At 34.9% G+C, this 23,937-nt stretch overlaps 1 protein-coding gene across 4 annotated transcripts in view; it reads right to left on the bottom strand.

The window, feature by feature from the left end:
• Positions 1–23,937, bottom strand: part of SNTG2 (syntrophin gamma 2) — a 244,420-nt gene that overhangs the window by 79,608 nt on the left and 140,875 nt on the right. For all 4 annotated transcript variants that reach the window (XM_025148890.3, XM_025148893.3, XM_025148894.2 and 1 more), the window contains 3 exons: positions 20,144–20,231; positions 14,768–14,859; positions 3,230–3,357 (listed from right to left, as the gene is read on the bottom strand). In XM_025148890.3, the coding sequence (XP_025004658.1) occupies positions 3,230–3,357; positions 14,768–14,859; positions 20,144–20,231 (308 nt within the window). The remainder of the gene's footprint in view (positions 1–3,229; positions 3,358–14,767; positions 14,860–20,143; positions 20,232–23,937) is intronic.

The raw sequence follows: 23,937 nt of genomic DNA, 5'->3' as shown, positions 1-23,937 counted from the left end.
TCAGGACACAAAAGGTAAAAGTATGTCCTTTCTTCCTGAAGTTATTGGAAAATTCCAGTGTATTTAAACTGATGTAATTAGACAACATTTTTTAACCAAAAAGGAAATAATATGTCTTAATCTAATTAAATTAGACTAGATCTGATCTAAGTCACAAGAATTTATACTATAGTCTAATAAACAGCACTAGATATAAAGCCTATTTCTAATTGAAATATGGTAAAAAATATTGAGCTAGATGCTGGCATGCTATACATCATTATACTTTGTATTTTTTGAAGTAAAACCAACAAAAATATGTTCTTCAGTAACATATCAGATTTTGTTTGACCTAACAATGGGCAAATATCAGAAGAAGCATTACAGCAAAACAAAGTCATGAAGAGAACTTGAGGGAGACAAAAAGTGAAAAGGACAATACATAGGCTCACAAACTCAATATTGAAAAAGAAGGTATGTTGTTTATGAATTTATGCAGATAGATTCCAAGTAAATATTCAGAAAATTGCAAAAGTAGTCAGCTGGATCCATGTTGCATTCAGGGAAATTGGCATGAATTCATTCACATGTGAAAGGAAGCAAAGGAATGTAGATATGGTTGAAAGGAGGATTGTTATCCTGTCTGATGTCTCCATTTATACTTATAATCATCTGTAGGTTTTAGTTCATGCAAAGCAGACTCTTCATTTTAGATAGCAATTACTGAGATAAACATTGGAATTTATACCTGTATGAACATGGATAAACATAAAAGAAAGACTGCAAGTAGGATAATACTAAGAACATGAATTCCAGAAAAGGAGAAAATGGGGTAATAGCAGTCTGGTTCCATCAGGTAAGAATAAACACCTTGTCATGTTGCGCTCCTTGCCCCCCACCTTGCGTGGTCATAATGCCCAAGGCCTAGTGCATACAATGAGATGCAAAAGACCTTGTCCTCTAGACTGACAGCAATTAAGGTTTTACCAGAGACAGTTAATGACCACCATGCTGTTTCAAACTGTGTGCTCAGAGAACTAATACCAGACATCTAATTCAACGGAGCCAATTCTAAGATATATGAGTATAAGTCAGTCATCTTAGCCCATAAATAACAAGCAATATAAGAATCTGTTTGAGAATCCAACGTGCAAGCAGCTGGCTGCACACCAGAATCTCCTCTTGAGTAGGGTCACCTCTCGTGGTTGAGGTTACTTAATGCTTGCACAGAGATTGACCCAGGATATGGTGACACCTTGCCAACAAATCCTCAGTAAGGGAGTTATTGTTTTTAAAGCTATACTAGCTTGGCTAAGATTTGATCTTAGATTCATTATGCATCCCCCACCCGGTAGCAAATAGTCAAGGATATCTAGCCATTTTGAATCTTGTTAAGTCACTGTCATCACTGTTCAAATTACCATATTATATGTATTTTACAGTTAATATCTTTCTGCTTTCCTCTTACAAGTGAAGTGTGCAGTGAACATGGGAATAACCTCATCTGTAATTAATTTCAGGGTGGTATTTCTTTAATGCTCTTTCAGATATTCTTGTTGGATTACAAAAATACACAAGAAATGCTTAGTACAACTAAAACACCATGGGATGCTGATAGTCTTTATGAAACAATTCCATCTTATTTAGGGCTGTTTAATAACAACAACAGAGCAACAGTAATAAAGGAGCACTGTGTATATGAAACATATACAAGAGCCAGATGCTTCACGAGAGAATGCATCTATCCAGGACTGAGATTGAAAGCATTAAGCTACATCCCCACAAACTTCCTCTCACCAGTTTTTGTTGCTGAACATGTTTTGGTACGAAATAACACTTTTATCAGTTCAAGTCTGCTGCCTAGACTGTCTCTGTTATCAACTTTTTGCCCAACTCCATCCTACTTGTTGAGGATGGAGGCAAAGTGGGAAAAAGAGAAAGCCTTGATGCTATGCAAGCATTGGTCAGCAACAACCAAAACACTGATGCATTATTAATACTGTTTTAGTCACAAACTCAAAACACAGCACTGTATGGCTACATGAAGGTAATTAACTCCATCTCAACCAGACCAGGTACAGTATCAGAATGCACGTTATCTCTAGGCATTTTCAAAATGCACAAGCTGATCTTTTCAGAATTGGAATCTCTACAGTCACTTAGGATTGCTTCTTCCTAAGATGGTTGGACTAGATGATCTTGGAACCTTTTTGCAACCTTAGTGATTCTATGATTCCACAATCTAATGCATACAGTGCACAGGAGTTAAATGGCTTCCAGCTATCAGGGTGATAACTGAACTCAGAAGGTTAAATATTCTATACTCTTACACATACTCTTTAAATTCACTGATGAAGAGCTTATACTTAAATGTGTACACAAGGATTTGTTCACTTAATCTGTAAGAGTACTTCTAAATGCTGAATGGATGCAGGCCTTTGGTAAATTTGGAAGGGTTGGACCAAATGAAAAAGTCAGTTGAAGGAGGAATGAAGAAACTGATGGAGACATTCAGACTAAGGATGCAGAAGAACATAAAACATTTCTGGGCAATTTATTATTATTGACATGTGATGCTTTAACACAATATTTGACTAATTGCTAACCTTTCTCAAGTATATTATTTACTGAAGCTTCATTAAATCTCACTTTATTTTCACATATTTCCCAAAGTCCAGGACAATCACCTCTGTTACCTTATTTCATATATGCTTTATGATCTATTGTCTAAGTGTCTGAGATGTGTCAAGATTCTACAAATAAAAAATCAACAGAGGAGAGTATACTCTGCCAAAAATCTGGTGTCAATATGAGTTTCTATATGGCATAGCCATGATGATTGTGCAGTATGTTATCATTCGTAAAGAAAAAGGAGTGTTAACTGACATAAACAGAACCTCAGAATAAAGAATTATTCTATTACACAGATATAGAGTGAAATGTTTATATCTTAAAAATTAATTCAAGTGATGGCAAACTTAATGTCTGTGCAAACTGCTGATGCTAACTCAATTCCCAAGATAAAATAGGTTATGGGAACAAACTTGTAGGAGCTACACTTACGTTTCTTTTTTACTTTGTCTTTGGTAATCACCATAGATGGCATTAGTCTGAAGAGAAAATGGACTGCATAGTTTTAATAACATGACTTTCATATCTCCACTCATAGAATTCACACATAGCCTACACTCCACAGCAAAATATTATGTACAGCTAACTCATGCAGTGCTTTCCCTTTTAGATTACAAACCTCAATTTGTCTGTTCCAGTTTTGTACCTCGAGATTCGAGCCATTGACAGAGGAACTGATAAGGTGTCTAGCCAGCGCTTTTCGTATTTTGGTTCATTAGCTATGGGCGAAGAAGGTGATGATGGAGCCTGTATAGAACAAATGAGAATCAGTAAGTAAAGTCCACAATACAATGTACCTCAAAATCCATGAATATGCATCTCGAGCTCTGCTTGTCTCAGAAATTAACAACATATGCAATAAAACTATTGAAGAAAATCAAGTTTTAATAGAGAAATAAAAAGAATAATTTGTGTATAAAGAAACAATGGCTATCTTGATTCTATGCTTGTCACTTGATTTTAGTATTGCCTTTACACTAAATACATTGTTTTTTTAAAAAATATATATAACTGACAATAAGAAGGAAATTTTCTTTGTTTTAATCATGTATGTCTTGATTTTTTGCTAAATCCAACATAAAAAACATTTTTGTTTTAAACTAATTTGATCTGTGCAACTCCTTAACATGTGTCAAACAACCATCAAAGAAAAAAACACAATAATATCCCAATGAAAGGACTACAGTAGTCATTAAGAAGATTGCTTTATTATTTATTTAACTGACTTTTATTCATAGTGTTACTTAATAGTTGAATTAAAATTCTGATTTCTATGTTACCTCTATCCATGTATGAACTGCAGAACTTTGAAATTTCACCTCTGAAGTTTTCCTTCAAATGCTTCTACTAGAAAGACAAGATTGCTGATGCTCTCTAAGCAGTACAGAATGTCTAGATCTCAGAACAGTGAGAACTCACTTTTATGATCTACTTAACTCATGTTATTAAAACATATAAAAGAAAATAAAACAAATGTTTACAAATGCCACTGCAAATCAAGCTAGAGGAATTAGCCCAGATATTAGTCAGCCTGTTCATATACGTAGCATCTTATGCATTGCAACTAAATATTTAACTAATGCTTGAAGGCAACACAGTATAAAATGTGTTTAAGATATTTATAAAAGTTTAAAAGTTGGTATGGAACTACTAACACTAAAACTTTCAGGGAACTTCAAAGAGATATACATCTTAGTTAGTATATAGTTGCATAATATGCAGTTTGTTCCTTCTGAATAATATCCAGAGATTTACACCAGTCTATTAGTGACTGAAAGTACAGAATTATGTCCAAAGTGTTAAAAAGCAAAAATAAAGGAAAAAGGAGGAAAAAAGGAAAAAGGAAAAGGGAAAGAAAAAGAGATAGAGGGACAGAGACCAAGTAAGAGACAAAGAGAAATAAATGACGGAAACTGGCTTTGTTTGTAAATGATTTGAAAACAGCGTTTACAGATAAAAATCAATTAAATTAGGAACAGATTAGAAAATGATGGAAACTAATGCTCAGTGTAGCAGTCAAAATTTATGATCATGATTATGAGCATAAAAGGATTTATTAAATGAACGACAGAATGAAGTAGGAGTTTCTTACTAAACACATAAAAATAATAAAGCTGAAAGTTTAGATTAGTATGTACGCCCATTTCTTACTAAGCCATATACTACTAATGAGTTCATGGTACTGCAGAAAGTAGATGGTTTATCTTGGTTAAGGAGAAAATACATAAGGCATATCCATGGCCAAAAGTCCACTGCACAAAAATTAAATACTATCATAGATCCAGCAGTTCATTTTGTTCAATTTGCCCTAAAATCTATTAACACTTCAATCTGAGACAGATCCTTCAAAACACATGGATAAATATAACAACCTCGAGAAGAAGCAAGGCAAATGTAACTTCTGCAAATAGAGGTCATGCCTTACAAATCTTTCAGAGTTGCCCATAGCAGTTAGTAAATATGAGTAGACCAGTCACTAAGGAGTACTTGGGTTTACAAAAAACATTTGTCCTCCACAAAGGTTTCTTAACTGATTTACTGTGAAGTAAAGCAAAGCCCTCACTTAATTTAATAATTAAAATAAATCAAGCAAAACTCTGCAGTCAATAACTAGTTTTCACTATGCAGGGCACTATCAGTGGAATCCCAGACATATATGTCTGGAATTATCACTTATTAATCATTGATTTATCATTGATCAATGATCTGGACAAAATGGTAAGCAATAGACTAAGTTTACTGCACACAAGAAGTAATGAAATGTCAACAGTTTCAGGGCTTGTTCGGCCCATAAAAAAAATCAAACTGCAAATTGCAGCAGAAGAAGCTTATGTTGCTGAATGACTGAGAGATAAAAGGGCTTCTAAAACATTATAGATAAATATACTACAATACACATGAGGAAAGATAACATTAACTTTTCCTATACTGTAACAGGAGATGAACAGATGATTAACATTCAAAAATAAAATCTTGCAGAAAAAGCGAATATTGAAAGGTATGGAATAGTTTCCATGTAAATAATGATTAATCCCTCCGCCCCACTAGTCGTGGAACCGGGCCGGACCAGCCCTTAAACCGTTGACAGCAAACAAAGATTAATTAGACTGGAAAAGAAGCAGCTGACATGACTGAGAAATGTATATAAAAGCAAAAACACAGAGAAAGGGACTATGAACTAACGGCTCACTTTCCGTTAAAATACAGTAGGTTCCTAAGATACAGTATGGGTAGAAACAAAGAATACATTTCTTTATATAAAAAAATCTGGCTCCAGAAGCCCCTATACAGGAATTCTTTGGAGGGGAAGAGAGTATACCATATAAATAATTCTACATATTTCCTCGATTCTGGGGTTGTCTTGAGGGCATCTCTTGGGGATGACCTTGTTGTCTAGATGGCCCATTTGTCTGACTTGGGGTACTGGCTTCAATTTCAAGCCTTCTGTTCTACTAAACAGCTGCTGCTCGTGTTCCCCACACCAGTCCTCCAAAGGACTAACAAAATGTGGTTATTTGGAGATCATCTCTGCAATCACAGCATTTATCCTCTCATTCATTTCACACCTTTGGATTTCTACTGAGATCACTAACAATGTTGCCAATTAATACCAATTTGTTTGTAACACCTGCCCATTAAGAAATGGATTGAGTACAAAATTCTCATTTCTGACAGAACACTGAACAAGGATCAGTTTATAATGACACATAATCACTACCCACCTGGGACAGCTGTGTACTGCTGCCCTGGAGGAGGAACTGATCTTATATCCCATTAGCAGTCACTGACCTATGAAGGACAATGTGGGCAAGAGCTTTTTTGCTTATTTAAATATATTCTATAGCTACATATTATGAGACAATCAAGAAATAATACCATAAGTAGAATAAAAAGTCCTCCATTAAGTAGGAGAAGTAATCAGACATGTCCCTGTAATTAATCTTCTGCCAAGAATATAGGAAAGAAGTAAACAGATCATAGCTGGCTGGGATTGCCAACTTTTTGTCTTCAAATATAATTTGCAGGGCTTGGACAACTCAGTTATATTACCTTACGATTTATTTTATTTATCCATTAATTCTGAAACCTCTGCAAGAAAAATGTCATATCCTCAAAGAGAAGCACTTCTGAATTCTCCCCAGTAATTTAGTTTGCAGCTTCTGTTAGGGCTGCAACTTGAATGCAGCCACAGTGATATATTTAGATGAATTACGCACTGCTCTTTCCTTAAACATGGGCTATAGGCAGGCTGAAGCTGGGTTAATTCAGTTTTAGGCTCAGTAATACAGCCACTTAGTCCATCAAGCTTAAGATTGCTTTTAAAAATACTTTTCAATTCATACTATAATTCATACTTCATAATACTGTCCAGTTCACAGAAAGACAAAAATCTTCCTACTGGATGAAAGTAAGGACCATACCTGAAATACCAGTGTATTTATTGCAAACATTCTTATATCACAATTAAACAAAGAGGCAATGACAATTAGTGCAGTTCTTTCTTAGAAGACTAAACTAACTAACATAAATGATTTATTCCCTTGAAAGAAGCTACTAATTTATTACCGTGCTGCTGCCACTAGCCTTAAGGAATGAAGAGAAGATAGGACATCTTCTTACCCGAGTCTGAGGTTTTAATTGTAAATTCAATCTTTGCAAATGATTTCACAAAAGGCTTGTGTTCTATAAGACTTCAATTTTCTATCAAAATCTCTTAATTTTTGCATCTATTTCCTAAATTGTTATGAAGAGTTTCAGAAGACAAGCAAGATATACAACAGTAAAATTAACTTTCATTTAATTTGTTTTGATTTAAATTAATTATCAATTAATTACTGTTTTGGCAAAGACTGAAAGGTAAAACAGACAAAAAGAAAATAAATAAGAAGGAAATACAGTACTCGTTACAAAAAATCATAATGTAAATTCTGTGATTATGTCTAGCCTCCTGTAAGACCTTTAGTAACCATTTGGAATTAATCCATTTCTTGCTTTAGAGAATTTATTCTTTCATAGTGTATCATTACATTGTTGAGCCTATTCCATAAACTGGTACTTCTACCAAGCACTTCTGTCTGTGTAAGTAGCAGACATGACAATTTCTAGATTACTGCCTGTGATGACACTTTATTTAAGTGATGATTATGATATTATTTACCTTCTGAGAGTTTTTCTTTCTTTCTTTCTATTTTTTTTTTTTGCTATTTTTTCATTAGTGAACATCACTGAGAATTTCTGAAAAGAGTATCAAACATTTCTCTGCATATATTTATATGACAATGCTAGCAAAAATAATGTAACATCTGATCTTCATATACCGAAATATTTTCCTAGGGAACACAACATTGAAGTAGTAAAACATGATCTAGCTTAGCTTCATTTTTTAAGCCATACCTGAAGAAAACAGCCAATACATTTTAATGGATTTTGGTTTAAAGAAAAAAAAAACAGGATTAGTTTAGTAAATACTAACTTCATGGCATTTTTTGGTACAAACTGGAGAGCATCTTGTCCAAAACCCATTAGTGAAGATACTGCAGCACACTCAAAAGAAAGCCCCCTATATATCAGGCTTTTCAAAGTAGGAAGATTTGTCTCACAGTTATTTTGGAAGAAAGGAATTAGAGTTGTATCATTTCTTGTAACAGAATTGGCAATGCCTCAAGTCACAGTGAATTGGATAAGTCCTCTCTATAGGTTTCAGTCAGGTCAGTTACAAATCTATGTGTACACTGTATGTATTTATGCAATATACATATACATAAACACACATTCAGAAGTAGGATTAGTTCTCTGTGAATCAATGAACTGGTCCGACCAACGCATGGCTGAGCATTTGCCAATATTTATTCTAGGGAGACACAAAAAACAGATGCTGTTGACTGGCTGTGGAAGAAAACAAGACTGCTCCATTTTGCAGTACAAGAGTCTTACATTACCTAACATTAATCATGGAACAACACAATTACACAAATCTTCAGCCATGAGAAGAAATAGGAGTGAAACTTGCGATGCCCAGCAAAAGAAATAATTTAATGAGGTATCTACTTAAATAGGAGTCAGTTAGAGTATTTGACTTGCCTTACAATTCAGAGGCTTTTAATGAATATCAAAATACCTGTGCGTTCCTTTGATGTAGCATTAGCACAGATGATGGACTGTGTTTATTTATTTTTAATGGAATGCTTAGATGCAGGTGCACAATTCTGCAACAGCTTTAAGACAGTAATTATATGATAAAGTATGCATCACCAAATCGTTTAATAGATAAAGGCTTTTATACAGGAAACAAGCCCATCCAGATGAAGTAACAATTTGTACAAGTAATTTCATGTCTTTAAAATTGAATGAAAGAAGGAAATTTTAATTATACAGCTCTATTCTACATTATTTTAAGTGACACAGGTTGTTTAATTAAATGAGAAGAAGGTAAAAACAGTATGTGAAACAAGGATACTACGGGTCCATTTCTAATACAAAAAAAGAAACAGATTCAATTTTAATGCTTCATTACATGCAGGCTTCTAAAAGTTAATAGCGGTTCTTGAAGATATTTAATGCTTTTTAATTAACAGATGGATTTGCAGACACCAAGCACTTATATGTGGTGTTTACATGGAGAGTCCGTATATGTGTTAAGGATCTACACTGCTCTACTCAATGCAACACCTAGGCATTTCAGTGACTGGGATTATTACTCTGCTGGTCAGCAACAAATTAAAAATCTTGCAATTATATAAATTTCTCTAGAAGTGATTTACAATGGAAAAATAAATGAATATTTCATTACAGCTGCGGTGCTACCTGTTATTATTATTATTTTTTTTTAATGAGCCAATAAGGTACAAACCTGACTAAGGTATTTTTAGAGAATACATAAGGAGTATTACGCCTTTTGCTGTAATTCGTTTCCCTCAGGCTAGTATGTAATTGGTTTCTGAGTAACCTTAACAACCTTGCCTGCAACATCTTTCCCTGACTTATTTTTAATTTGGTGGGGCTGGGGAGGGGGACGCAGTAGTTTATTTTAACTCTCAGCACAAAAGCAGAAAGTAATTATGACTCTTTTCAAAATATAACAGAATTCAGAAATCAAAACACCACATTAAAGGTATATAATAAAGAGAACAGAATATAATGTTGAGATTATCGTGCTGTTACTTTATAAACAGAGGTGTACACAAATTTCGGCTGCTACAGACATCTTTTGGCAGCCTGTTATATCCCAAAATGGGGTGTGCTGCCCTTGCTTAGAAAAATTGGCTCCCAGTTACTTAACATACTCTGACCATTCTTCTGGAGGAATTTGAAGCTTGTCTTGTACTCCTATCACTGACTAGGAACTCAGTAAGTATAAATTTGTTGGAGAAACTTGTGGAGTTTTAACATAACAAGTTGATGGGGTCATTTTTCTGCAGATAATCACAGGAATAATGCTTGCTTTCATTTCTAAGACATCAGATTCTTTATGTAGTTGCCAATCTCATGAATGCGCCCACATGATACTAATTCCTTCTAACCAACAAGTTCCAATACTGTCTCCTAGCATATCTGAAAAATTACTGTTTTTCTTCTGTTAACAGTATTGCCAACAAGTGATAAATAGTAATAATTTTATTTAATCACGCAACGGATTTCTAAGTTCTTCTGATAATCTAGCTTTGCCCTTAAGCAGTCTACTTTGTACCTTTGTAGTCCTAAGTAGGAGAACAGATAAAGAGGGAAAAGATATTTGTTTTTGTAAATAAAATAAAATAAAATAAAACAACAACAACAAAAAAAAAATAATTCATACATTGTTCTCATTTGGCATTTCTGAACATAATCGGCCAAACAGAAGAGCATCACTTATAACAATAAAAATTGTCCCCCAAAACTTCTTTGTCTATGTATGCAAATGAAGGGTACTCAAAATCACAAGTGAAATTTAAAAATATATATATATATAATGATCCAATTTCTACCAGAAATTGTATCTTTTTATCTCTTTTTTATCTCTCTTTTCACTGCTGCTGAAAACAAAAAAATGAAAGAATTCATAAGAAATAGAAGAAATTATGAATTCCCAAGAGAGAGCAGCATGTGGGTAAGTAGGTAAAATCAAAAAATGAAACCTAATAATAGTCAGTTGCTGTTTTTTTATTTGGCACATTATTTACATTTCTTTTTCCTGAAATGTAAACAACAAAGCCAGAACCTTTTATCTGACCTTTCTAGGTCTTTGATTTATTTTCTAGTGAAAAAAAGAATTGGATTTAGGCAATCTGCGCTTAAAAAATTTAAGCCTTCTTCTTGAACTGTGTGTGAATATCAGATTAAACTTCAGTGTTTTATTGGAACAGTTCTGAAACTACTACTAGATGTCATAAAGCAGCAAATACTGTTTAGTATTTGTTTATTTACCAGCTAGGAAAACTTTCTCTTTCAGTGTCATTATTCCTTTCACAACAATTTGTTAAGGCTTTAAGTTTAAAGAAAACAACAGCAGGAACAAACAACAGGTACAAAACATTAAAACCATATTTGACTTTTATCTATGCACAAGAAACAACTAACTTGAATCAGATATTAAATAGAAAAGGAAATAAGTCCATGGAAAGGATTAACAATCACAGTGTGGATCAATACAACTAAAAGATGAGACTTTTAGAGATACCTTTTATTCATGTCATTAATGTCATATTAAAAGTCAACTCAGAATTAAAGAAACAGCACTTTTGAATATCTAAATCTCAATTGAACAATTTATTTACTCAACATCAAAATCATTTCATAAGCAGATCTATAATAATTACTTCCTACTCTGTACTAAACAGCCCTTTTCCAGCTTCTACAGCTATGATCCTTGAGAGGTATAATCAGAAACAGAAAACTTGGATCATTTTTCCCCGTATGTGATGGTCATTTCATATTTTATTAATGGGAAAAATGATCATGATTATTTGCAGTATGTTTACCTCATTTCATATGGGTGCTGTCCGAAATATTTAAGTGTAACTAGCTCTGTTTACCTGTTTTAAGCATTTTGTGTTCAGTAAATGGAATATATAGTGATGAGTACTTTCATGACTGTAACTATCACTGTCTCTGTAAGTTACTTATTTCATGTATTATGTTTTATGCCTGTACATTACCAAATAATACACTGTGAATTGGAAGTCAATTTAAGGTTTTAATGCTTTCATACTCAGTAATAAAATCATGGATTTTCAGATTGCGATTTGGCAGAGTCTACTGATATCACGTACTAAACCATTCTAACAGAAAAATTATTGATCTGAATCTGGAAACTTCTTTGAAGTGAGCTACTGATGACAATACTGGAGAATAAAATACAACTTAAGAATGACAAATAGTATCTTTATACTGGAAAGCACTACAGAAGCATGCAAAAGTGAAATTATTGGATCTTTTAGGTACAGAACAACAACTTTATCTCAATTCAATGGTCTATTCACTGCATTAAAGCACCCATCAAGTATAGCGTTTACTCTCAGCAAGAGAGCCTCCATGCCCTTTCTTGGACCCTCTTCCCTTTTGGACTGTACTGACTTGGGATTGATCTGTATCACTCTTTCACTCTGAAGCAAGGACTAACATATACACTGAAGAATTAGCATTCTGTAGGTTTCACCAGGTGTTGGGCATCTGTATTTTTACTTTTTTATAAACTGTACTTGGTGCTGAAGTAGGCAATATCTTAGAGCAAAACTTTGATTTAAACAGATGAAACAAAATGACTGAAGAAAAATTTATCAGAACATCACAATTCAGGGAAGCTGGGCTTTTCAACCAGATGAAAAGCTACTGCAGTCTCCCTTTGCATGGCAACTTTCTTACTATTCAACAGTGTCTTAAGAATTTGTTTTATCCCAGGCCTCTTATTTATTTCCTTATCTATCTATCTATCTATTTATCTATCCACATATTCATTTTCACAGAATTACAGAATTACAGAATTACAGAATTACACAGAACTGTAGGGGTTGGAAGGGACCTACATAGATCATCGAGTCCAACTCCCCTGCCAAGCAGGCCCCTACAGCAGGCCGCATAGGTAGGCATCCAGATGGATCTTGAATATCTCCAGAAAAGGAGATTCCACAGCCCCCCTGGGGCAGCCCATTCCAGTGCTCCATCACCCTTGCTGTGGAAAATTTCCTTCACATATTGGTGCAGAACTTCCTATGTTCCAATTCATGGCCATTTCCCCTTGTCCTGTCCCAACAGACCACTGAAAAGAGGTTGGCCATGTCTCTTTGACTACCACAATTTACCTGAGGGCTGGCCTGGAAACCTAAAATATTTTGGATAGTTAGGAATTTATCTTTATCAGTGTTTTCATTGTTTCCTTGTTTTGTAGTTAAAATCCTTCACATATATACACAGTGATCACTGGCCTATTGAATAGCTCCTTTGAACTTTCTACATTCCCTAAAATTTCAGGTTATAATTAGTAAACACATCAGATACAGATGAATGTATCTGACACTACTAATCCTTACAGCATTTGTCACAGTGCCAAAGCACAAAATAATGAGATGTGAAGAGTTCACTTCAGCTTTTGCTATGTTCAAGAGTGCTATATTGCAAACTGTTCAGGTACTGTAGGAAAAAAAGTCCTGAAGATTATACCATGTCACATATAACAGTAATTTCACAGAAGAGGTGATAAGGATATGCATAACAGAGGAAAGCTAGTGCTAGAATTGAAAACAGGGTAATCATATTAGGCAGGAACAGTTTGGTGTTATCATGGCTGAATCGCTTTCTATATGATACAAACCAGTATCATGACAACATATTCTGCTGTGTTATGTGAACATTACAGACAGAATGATACATTAGCTCAGGAATCTCTGTATTTCTTTCAGAACAGTCATGCTGAATAACAGCATGGTAATGCCCTAAGTGCCCTAACTGCCCTAAAAATCATCCTTTAGTTCTCATTCCCATCCTTCCCTTTAAAATGCATAATTTTTGGAATAGCATTTCTGTTCATGACTATAAACGCGTTTTCTAATACAGCATGGTTGGAAGGAACATACGACTGCAACACAAACTTACATGATGTAGCAGGCTACTCAAAGTGAGGTGATATTAAAATGGGACTTAAATTATCTTCTATCATCTTTATATATTTATCAGATGAAAAATAGCCTTAAGGCTATTTTATACAGAGTGGTAATGATTAAAAAAGTGCAAAGCTTGGGAAAAGCAGCAGATACTGGTATGTCTGAACAAAAAAAAAAAAAAAAAAAAAAAAAAAGGAGAGAGAGAGCACAGGAGAAGCTTGTATTTTGTTCACTGGCACTCCTGTAAAATTTAATATCCAACTACTGAAAAGACTACAGCTGCAATTAGTTACGAGTGAAACAGTTTAGAGCAGAAACAGCTGTTCCTATACAGATATTATTTATATCTTCGATCTTCATTTTAAGAAGACAGCAACACTGTCACCTACTAAGACATCCTATCTTCTTTGGTTTTGACAGCTAGTTATCTTTCCTGAGAAAAAAGGAACACTTTATTTGCACAATGATGCATTTAATTCAGTAACAACTGTTTGCTCCACAAAAAGCAGTGCATATTCTCTGGATTAAAAAAAAAAAACAGACTTTTGATTTGCTATGTCTGCTTTCTCTTTTTATTTCTGTCTCCTTTTCTCATGTGAAAGTTTGCTTCAAGAATTCAACCTCTATATTTTTTTTCTCAATTCTTTGTGCATTTCAACATCTTTAGCTGTACTAAATTCCATACCACAATATTGCAGTTAAACAAAATACGTCTAAATTTCATGTGTTCATCCCCATACAATTATCTGGTCTTACTGTGCTCATTCTTACAAGCTTCTCAGTTACCTCATAGTAAGAGCTATGTAATAATAATAATAATAATAACTACCTCATAGTAATAGCTAATAAGCTATTCAGGACCCCATGTTGACCACTTCATAAGTACAGAATTTTGCAGTATCTACTCTTGAAATAAAAAATTATACAGTGAACAAAGAAGAAAATAAAACAAAAAACCTCAACCAAAATAAAGTCACTAAAAAAACAGAACAGCCACACAGCATTATGTTAGCATTCTAAATCTCAGAATAGGGAGAGAACTTACTTATTTTATACCACATTTTTAATATTAATTTGCTTACAGTGTTAGCTGAGTTCCCATTTAAATGCAAGCCACTGTCAAAGAGAGGTGATGAAGCTCCACTACTGTGATCACTGGATGGTCCAGGGGAACCTGGAAATCAGATCATGAAAGACAATTGCTTATGTTAAAAATAAATATATATATACCAGGCAATACTTTTTCCAGCTGTAAAAAATGGAAAAAAAAAAAAAAAAAAAAAAAAAAGCCTATCACCACACCAAACCAAAAAAGCCCAAACCAACTACTTGAATGTTATTTTATAAAGGCTATGCTCATGGAAACTTCTTCGATGATTAATTGAATGAGTAGACTTTTTTTTATTTATTTATTTTCTCTCTTTTTTTTTCTTTTTCCTGAGAATGAGACATTCAAAACCAAGTAACAAATTAAGTTACACAAACGCAATTAATTTAATGAATCAATTTCTTATTCAATGTTGAAAGTCTCATCTTGGAGTATAATCATGGACAGTAAACTCTCAGGCAAGTACTAACTGTACATGTATGTACATTTTACTAACAGATATATATTTTTCTTAAACTGTCAATTATTTTCAAGAATGATGCACCTTCTCAAACTAAGAAATTAAAAGCAGTAGTCATCTTGTAAAGTCGATACTATGTTAATAATTTAGTGTAACAGCTGTATTCTTTGAGATATCTGTTTCTTTAACGGCTACGCATAGTTATCCTGATTCAGCAGTTAATAAGCCTCTAGGAAAGCTTAATGCATTTGTATGCAGTAACTTACTTATAACGACAGAAACAGCACAAAGCCACGTCATTGCATAATTTTTGCTTAAATGTATAATATTAACATATAGCACCAATAATACTTAACTACAGTCAGAAAGCACTTGGTCTTCACATCAATTTTACAGCATTATATTCAACATCACCAAAAGCATTTTTTTGTCTGAATAAGTCACCCAAAACTGCCTGTAAATCAGTTCACATTAATACATCTGTCAAGTCTAACATCACTAGGGTCAAAAAGTCATTCCTAGTCATACATTTTCATATATATCTCTTTCACATATCTGAAAGATTTAGTAAAATGGAAGTTAATTCAGTGAAAGCTCATCTTCTCCATAACAACTCTGTCAGTTCAGTGCTGAGGTCTCATAATTTTACTGTGAGCTTTAAAGCCTTGCTGTGCTTTTATTAGTGGTCCTTATTTTATTGCCTGAGATGATGCTAGCAGGAGGCGCTGTCATGTTCAGCTTATACAGGTCTACTCCAAGTGCTAACTTCAGTAGCTAGACACATTTTGTAGCTACTATATACCTAGAGCAGACCACAGAAAAAACTATGTTCAGACTTGTAGATCACCACAGGGACTGGCAGTAAGAGAAAGTGATTTTCTTTTATTAAAATATTTAAATAAATAAATAGCCATTAAGCTCCCCACAGGATAGTCTGACTGGTGGGAATCATATTAGAATTTTTTTTAGTAGAGAAAACTGACATCCATTGCATGAGAATGCTTAGAATAAAAGGTGAAGCAACAATTTTTGCTACTCTCAGCATGTTCCTACAGACTTGCTTTTCAGTTCAGTAGCATTCCTTGGTTTTCTGAGTCTCAACAAACTACACAGCCTCTGTCATAGAATTCTATCATACAATCATAGAATCACTAAGGTTGGAAAACACCTCCAAGATCATCCAGTCCAACCATCTACCTATCACCAATATTTCCACAATAAACCATGTCCCTCAGTACAACATCTAAATGTTTCTTGAACACTTCCAGGGATGGTGACTCTACCATTTTCATAGGCAGCGCATTCCAGTGCCTGCCCACTATTTCAGAGCAGAATTTTTTTCTAATATCCAACCTGAACCTCCCCTGGTGCAACTTGAGGCCATTCCTTCTAGCCCTATTGCTATGTCACCTTCACATTTTTCAGTCTGCTCTCTGCTTATTCTGCCTCACTCACCCATAGATTATTCTCCTGTTTATGCTCAACTGCTTTAATGAGAGGTGCAGTTCTCTCATCTCTCCAATGAGCTCCAACTGCCGCCCAGCATGGCATCCCAAAAGCTATCATGTGGTCTTTCCTCCACTAAAGAAAACACAGGATATGCATACACATGATACACACAATAAAAACAAAAACAATTAAAACTAATCTGCCCTATCTGCCACCGTAGCTCTTGCACAAGTAGATGAGACTTCAAATCAAGTGCTAGGCATCAGTCCAATCTCTGGAAAATTAGTTCATGACTATCCGAAGAAAGTGTTTATTTCAAACAAACCATCTGCTATAGATAATGCCTCCTCTGTGACTACAGTGACTACAATATCCCACTAAGTACTGATGTCAGAAGTATGTGGTATGTTGTGAAACTTTCAACAACCATTATTATTACCTAACTCTCTTCTTATTCCATCCAGATTGTAGTTAGACAGCCAACCTATGAGAAATGCAAACTTACGCTATGACAGGCTTTATCTATTTAATTTACATTTTTTCTTAGCTGTGCCATTTTTGTTATTTTAAGAAAGCTAGGTCAGGAAGGATCCTCTGAGTGTGAGGAATGATTTCTACCTAAGCAATTGATGAGAATGCTCAGAGAACAAACTTCCCCTGTGAGATGAAAAGGGGTCACAAAGAGAGATATCAGGGAAACACGTACTTGCAGTTCACAAAAGCAACTGAGACACTCCTGAGGGTGGCAAGAAAAAGTCAGAACTCAGAGGTGAGTGAAAGAAACTTAAGGATCATAGTGAATTTTGCAGATCTCATGGTGACTCAAGAAATCAAGTTAGCTGATGCTAAACCTAAAGCAAGAGCTCATTTGCAGTGGTACAGGTAGGAGTTGTTCATATAACCTTTAAATTCTTCTTGACACAATAACTGAGATTTAAAAAGTTAGGGATTTTATTGCTTAATTTAATAAAACCTGGATTTTATTTACATTTTAAAAGCCTTAAAGTTAATAGACATAAAAATATTTTAAAGATCTGATTACCTTAGAGTCCAATCAATAGATTTTATTTTTTTCCACTTTAGACAATTAATTACACTAAAACTCTAAAACAAACAAACAAAACCTCCAAAATGAAATAGGTAGGCAGATCACTGTAAAGCAGATAGTCAGCAGGACTTTATGACAGTAGAATTTGACTTACAATCGATATTGCTAAATGATAATGGAGAGCTCCTTAGCAGGGTCTGCTGTGATAGGACAAGCAAAATGGTTTCAAACTAAAAGAAAGGATTACACAGGTTATAAAGAAAAAAAAATATTTTACAGTAAAGGTAGTAGAGCACTGGAACGAGTTGCCCAGAGAGGTGGTGGATGCCTCATCCTTGGAGACATTCAAGGTGCGGCTGGATCAGGCTCTGAGCACCTGATCTAGCTGTAGGTGTTTCTGTTCATTGCAGGGGAGTTGGGCTACATGACCTTCAAGGGACCCTTCCAGCTCATGTGATTCTGTGAATCTATGAAAGATCATGCATTGACAAAATGAGGGACATCAACTACAATTTTTACCTTTCCTTTGAAATATTCTGTGATGGGGATGTTTGTCTTTTGTTTTGCCACATGGAAAAGACACTTGATGCTCTTGGCAGTATTGTTATTCCTCCTTAGGTGTAAAGAAGGAAAAACATCTATCCCGCTCTCTCCTCCTCCCCATTTTTTTTTAAAGTACTGCTGGTGCTGACAAAATCTATCAAAAATACTTGTGCCGTTAAAGCACCAGTCTTCAGACTTTGCGGGAAAAGTCAAAAGACGAACTTTAAAAGTCCCTTTCAACTCTAACAATTCTATGATTCTATGATTTTGTAGCACCCCTGAACACCTGAACCAGGAACCTTCACCTTACAAAATCCACCATCCGCTTTGAAACGATCTGTAGCCAACCATTTGGAATCTGCCCCTATTACTATTATTCAAGAGATTCAAGAGAAACCCGTTCAGAGTAAGAAATTCAGTGTCATTTTAGACAGGCTATCACAGGCTATCAACAAGCTCAAGAAAGACTAAATGCTTCTTAACTGAAAGAGACATATTGGATATAAACTGCCTATTTGGATCATCTTATTAGGCCTGCTTCCTTTACTCTGAGCGTGAGGAAATCTGGTACATTACGCTACCCTGCTCAGTCTTGTCCATGATGTCATGCCTGCAGTACAATATTCAAAAACAGAACTCAGAACGATCAGACATTTGAGGAACTTAAGAAATGTCCCTTCTTCTGAACTGGACTTGGAACCTCAGCACAAAGCTCACTAGCTCCTCTCCTGGATGTTTTCTTCAGCCATTCAATACTGGCTGAAACCAAGCTCAGTGAGCAAGATGATCCTTGGTAAATGACTTGACATAAGTACTCATTCCAGTGTTGAGCAGATAAGCAAATAATGTTTGGAAAATCATGGAATATAGGTCACCTATAAGAGATTACATAAGTGGAGGGACCACTGTTCAAGAAGAGCTTTTCACAAGCCCATGCACAAGGTAGAATTGTAGTCATGAAGAATCAGTGACATATAACAAGTTAAGCAGCAATTCTACTGAGCAGTAAAATGCATCCCAAGTCACACTGTAGGCAAGATTGAAGTGCATATATGCATAAATCTGAAGTGTCTTGTCCCTTCCTGGCATCCCAGAAAACTCAAGCTCATGCGCCCCTATCTCTAAGCATTCAGTCAGACCAGCTGCTACTCTGGCAGTTTTAGTACTACAGTGTGTTCACTCCAAATGCAACTATAATGTCTCTTCCCATTAACCAGTGTTATTACTATTTCTCATAAGCACAGAATCGGGCGCGGTATCTGCCTCCCCTGCTTCCTTCTCATAGCTCTTCCTTCCTTCCCTACTATATCTCATACTGTGGCTACTGAAGACACAAGTTGCCACAACAGGGAAAAATTTGCCTGCAGTTCTTGTAATATTTTCTGGTGGCTCCACTCTTTTGAGGGTTGTGAACAACTAATACAGAGTTTGGCATGAGTTTAGACATGAATATTGATTAACAGGCACTTAAGGATGAATTGCTTGTTTCTGTGTTTAGAAGAGACCCTAGATGTACCAAATTGCTGATCATCTTGAAGGCATGTGCAGGATAAGTGGGTGATCAGGCCTAGTCAGTGTGGGTACATGAAAGGCAGCTCCTGGTTGACCAACCCTATCCCCTTCCATGATCGAGTGACCTGCCTGGTGTATGAAGGAAAGGACTGTTGACATAGTTTACCTATGTAGTATGCATTAGATTCTTAGTGTAAGCCACAGAGCACAAAAATATTTTCCTGTTTCTTGCAGTAAAACACTCAAGGATTGAATTATCATTTCTGTTAGTGCCATCTTACTATAGGAATACAACAAAGAGGAAAACAAATTACTCCTATCCATTAATTGTCTCTTACCTAATGGGAGCTTTAAAAACGATGGAGCTTCCCTGAGGTACTGAACAGTAATGGTAACTTCATCACCAGCATTTCGCAGTAGGTGTACCTGTCAGTGTGACAAATAACAGCTAGTTTAAACCACAGAACCACCAGTTGTGGAAAGCACATTAATGAAATCAGTATTTCTGTTGATCTATAATATACTCAGTACGAACATTTCTGAAGAGGAATGAAGACTATCTTGAGGGTAAAGCCACACCAATAAAGGAGTAGACAAAAGAGTAAATAAAAGAGTAGGCAAGCCCAATGGAACAACCTGAAGAAATAATTCAGTGGGCAACCTGATTTTATATACCAGCTGAACATAAATTCTCCAATCAAACTCATTTTATAAAGCTATTACAGAGTAGAAGTAGGGAATAATGTAATTATGTAGATACATTAATTGTGTGCATGAATACATACATAAGTACATAATATAAATTAATACATCACATATATTTTATGTAGGGTTTATATTTTGTTTGATTCAGGTGATAACTTACAGTCATTTTTCCATTTTAAGCATAGTTTTGATTTTTGTGACTGTCTTCATTAACTATAAATATTTGTAATCAGAAGGGAACACATGTAGGTGTGTATTTTATATATTCACATGTATGTGTACAGCAGCATACATATTAAAACATCAGAATTTAATTAAAGGCATAGCACGCTACTGCATGAAGAACTTTTTAAAATGCGTAACTTCAAAAAATATCTTTGATGGAACTCAGTTCCTAATACAGGATAGAGGAATTCTGCAGCTACATATCCATGACTGAGGAAATAGGCATTATGTTTGGTTGGTTTGCACAACACTGCAGCCTTGGTCCCATTTGTCAGAAATAGATGTTAAGGCCTGTGGTCTCTCATCTAAGCACAACCAGAGCATGTGTGCATCAAGCAGAAATGTAACCATAGCAATCAGTACCTCCTATAGAAGCATTTACAGGTCTAATATGCTTGGAGGAAGCAGGTGCTTGTATTGCTTCAGGCCACTATTTCAGCATGCTGCCACATCGACTGACACAAGAAGCAGGATTACCTCAAATATTATAGCCCTTCCTTATGTGTAGCTGAAATAATGCTTACTCCAGTGACTGGTGTATTCACCTGCATAAAAAATATTAAGCTCATTCCTGATGAATATGGAAATCCTGAACAAGAAATCAAGTAGTCACCTAAGCTAAAAATCTTAGGCTTTAAAAATGTGTTGGAAAAGGCTGACCATAAAAAATACAACAGTACCAAGTGTAGCACAACAGCAGCACACATGAAGCAAAGCCATAAACCATCCTGTTTCTTACAGAGCCAGAAATAAGTGGTATCACTAAGAGAAGGTATCGACTTAGATGGAGATAAAAACACATATGAAAGGGAGAAAATTATCTTAGTTCGTCAAATTAGCCCTTTTGTCTTATTTAAAAAATAACATTGTTCTTGAATGATATAATTACCAGGAATTATAGAAAAAATAATTTATTCTAATGCTTTTTTCTTCATGATTTCATACATTATTTTATCTACTTAATTACACACTTCAGTTTCTGATTTACTTGAAAACAATGCATACACAAATATCTGGGATATGACACTGTTACATACTGTGGATTGAAAAATATACTCTGAGTCAAATCAGTTTTTCCCTGAAGGAATGCAAGTTTAAATAAATTTGCTTAAGGCTAACTGTTAACTGAAGCATGAAGACCCATCCCTCAGAAGGTAATGCTGCCATCCTTCAAAAACTGCAAATATCAGAGCACCACAGTGACTTCTCTCTGGAACTTCAGGTCTGTCTCAACTGTGATAAATGCACTATAATTGAAAAGACTTCAAAGCCAAAGAACTCATAATTTTACAATTAGCAGCATGTTTTATTGCTCAACTACTTTTATGTATTCATTGTAAAAAGAAAGAATTATCACAGGAATTAAAAACAAAACACCCCCTGCACTCCCCCAACCAACCAACCAACCAAAAAAAACCCCACAAAAGACAGAAATGGCTAAATTACAAAACAAACATAAAATTCCTAAATGGAAACTTAATTATTACTGATATATTCAGTATGTAAGAAACACATCAGTCAGTCAGAAAACTTCTAGCATCGTCCACTGGCAATGGTATGCAATGACAAAGAATGTGATTTCATTCAAAGATGGCCAATTTTTAACGAAGGTTGTCTTGTGTCGCTCAGTGAAAAATCTAAGCCACAAACTTTTGAAGTTATCAAAACCAGCAAGTGATGTGCTACCTTCCATTTGGAAACTGTTGATGATTTGGACACTGTTTCCTCTTCTTACAACAAACTTTTTCACAGTTATCCTTTTTTTGTACTAAGCCTCCCTAGTATAACAGGTATTCTGCAGACATCCAGAGTTAACACAGGAGGAAATGTAAGGATCAGTAAGAACTGCTCTTGGTGTCTATACAGATGAAGTACAGAGAGAAGTCACAGATCTATGGACTGATCAGCTCAGTGGAGCTAATCAGCCTTAGAATTTATCTGAAATCATGCACATGTTCAGCATTTCAGACATCAAGAACTGAATCCTAGGGCACCTAGAACATAATAATAATAAAAAATCCTCTTTTACATGAAAACTCTTATAGCTTGTAGAAGACCATAATATTGCATCTATGGACAAAATGCAGCAATCTAATAATACTACTTTTTTTTTTTCCCCCACAATTCCCCAAGCATTTTAATATTACTATCACCATAAAACTGAAAATCATTTACAATATTCTGCATGTACAAAAAAAAAAAAAAATCTGTTAGGCAAAATCTTTTGCACACTATCCCAGAACACCAGTCCATGATTCATTGCAACAGTGCTACTGTAAAAACTAATATTTATTCAGTATAAGTCAGCAGGATTTATGTATATTTTCATTCAATATTCAAATATTTTCTATACTGAACAGAATCATTTGAATTGATTAGAGAAACATCATGCAGATCTCATTATGTCAGAGTTATATGAAGGATTAGTTTCTCTACAGTATTGGCTGTAGCTATAGTTGTATTTGTGCAAATACAGAGCAACACTTTTTTCCTATTAGACTTTTTGCTAACATTGTATTGGACAAAAACAAACAAATATAGAAAAAAAGAAAAAACAATCAATCAATCAATTAAAAAACCTTCTGATTTCCTGATCCATTTTTTTAATAGTTTCAATTCAGTGTTAGTTTATTCACCACCTGAAACATATGAACAGATTCACACTCTATGAATGTGTTTTATCTGATATCTACAATACTGAACAAAAGCAGGTACAAGTATTTAGCATCAATTCAGTGGCTAAACTAACATGCCTAAATTATTAATGATAGCTATGAGATCTACACACTTTTTTACACGACTATCCTGTTAAGAGTCAGTGACTTTATGAAGAGAAACAGTAGAATCCTTTGATCATCTAAGTTGGAAAAGACCTTCAAGATCACCAGCCACCAACCATCACTAAAATAAGTCCCTTAGCGTCACATGCAAACATGTCTTGAACATCTCCAGGGGCAGGGACTCAAAAGGCACACTTGGCAGTTCATTTCAATGCTTGTACTTAAGTACAACTCATAAAGAGATTTTTTCCACCCACAATCCACAGTGAGTTTATTCATCTCTCCTGTCATCATACATAATAATTTTATTAGTAATTTAATTTTATGGGGGTGTAAGTCCTCTACATAACTTTGAATTTGAGGAAATTTACCAAATACAAAATAACTGAGCTCTTCTTATGTAAATAGATCTAATCTTTTAC

Source organism: Gallus gallus, chromosome 3, assembly GCF_016699485.2.
Source record: "Gallus gallus isolate bGalGal1 chromosome 3, bGalGal1.mat.broiler.GRCg7b, whole genome shotgun sequence".
Classification (NCBI taxonomy): Eukaryota; Metazoa; Chordata; class Aves; order Galliformes; family Phasianidae; genus Gallus; species Gallus gallus.
Note: the sequence above shows the minus strand (reverse complement) of the source record. Positions and strands in the feature narration are given on the sequence as shown.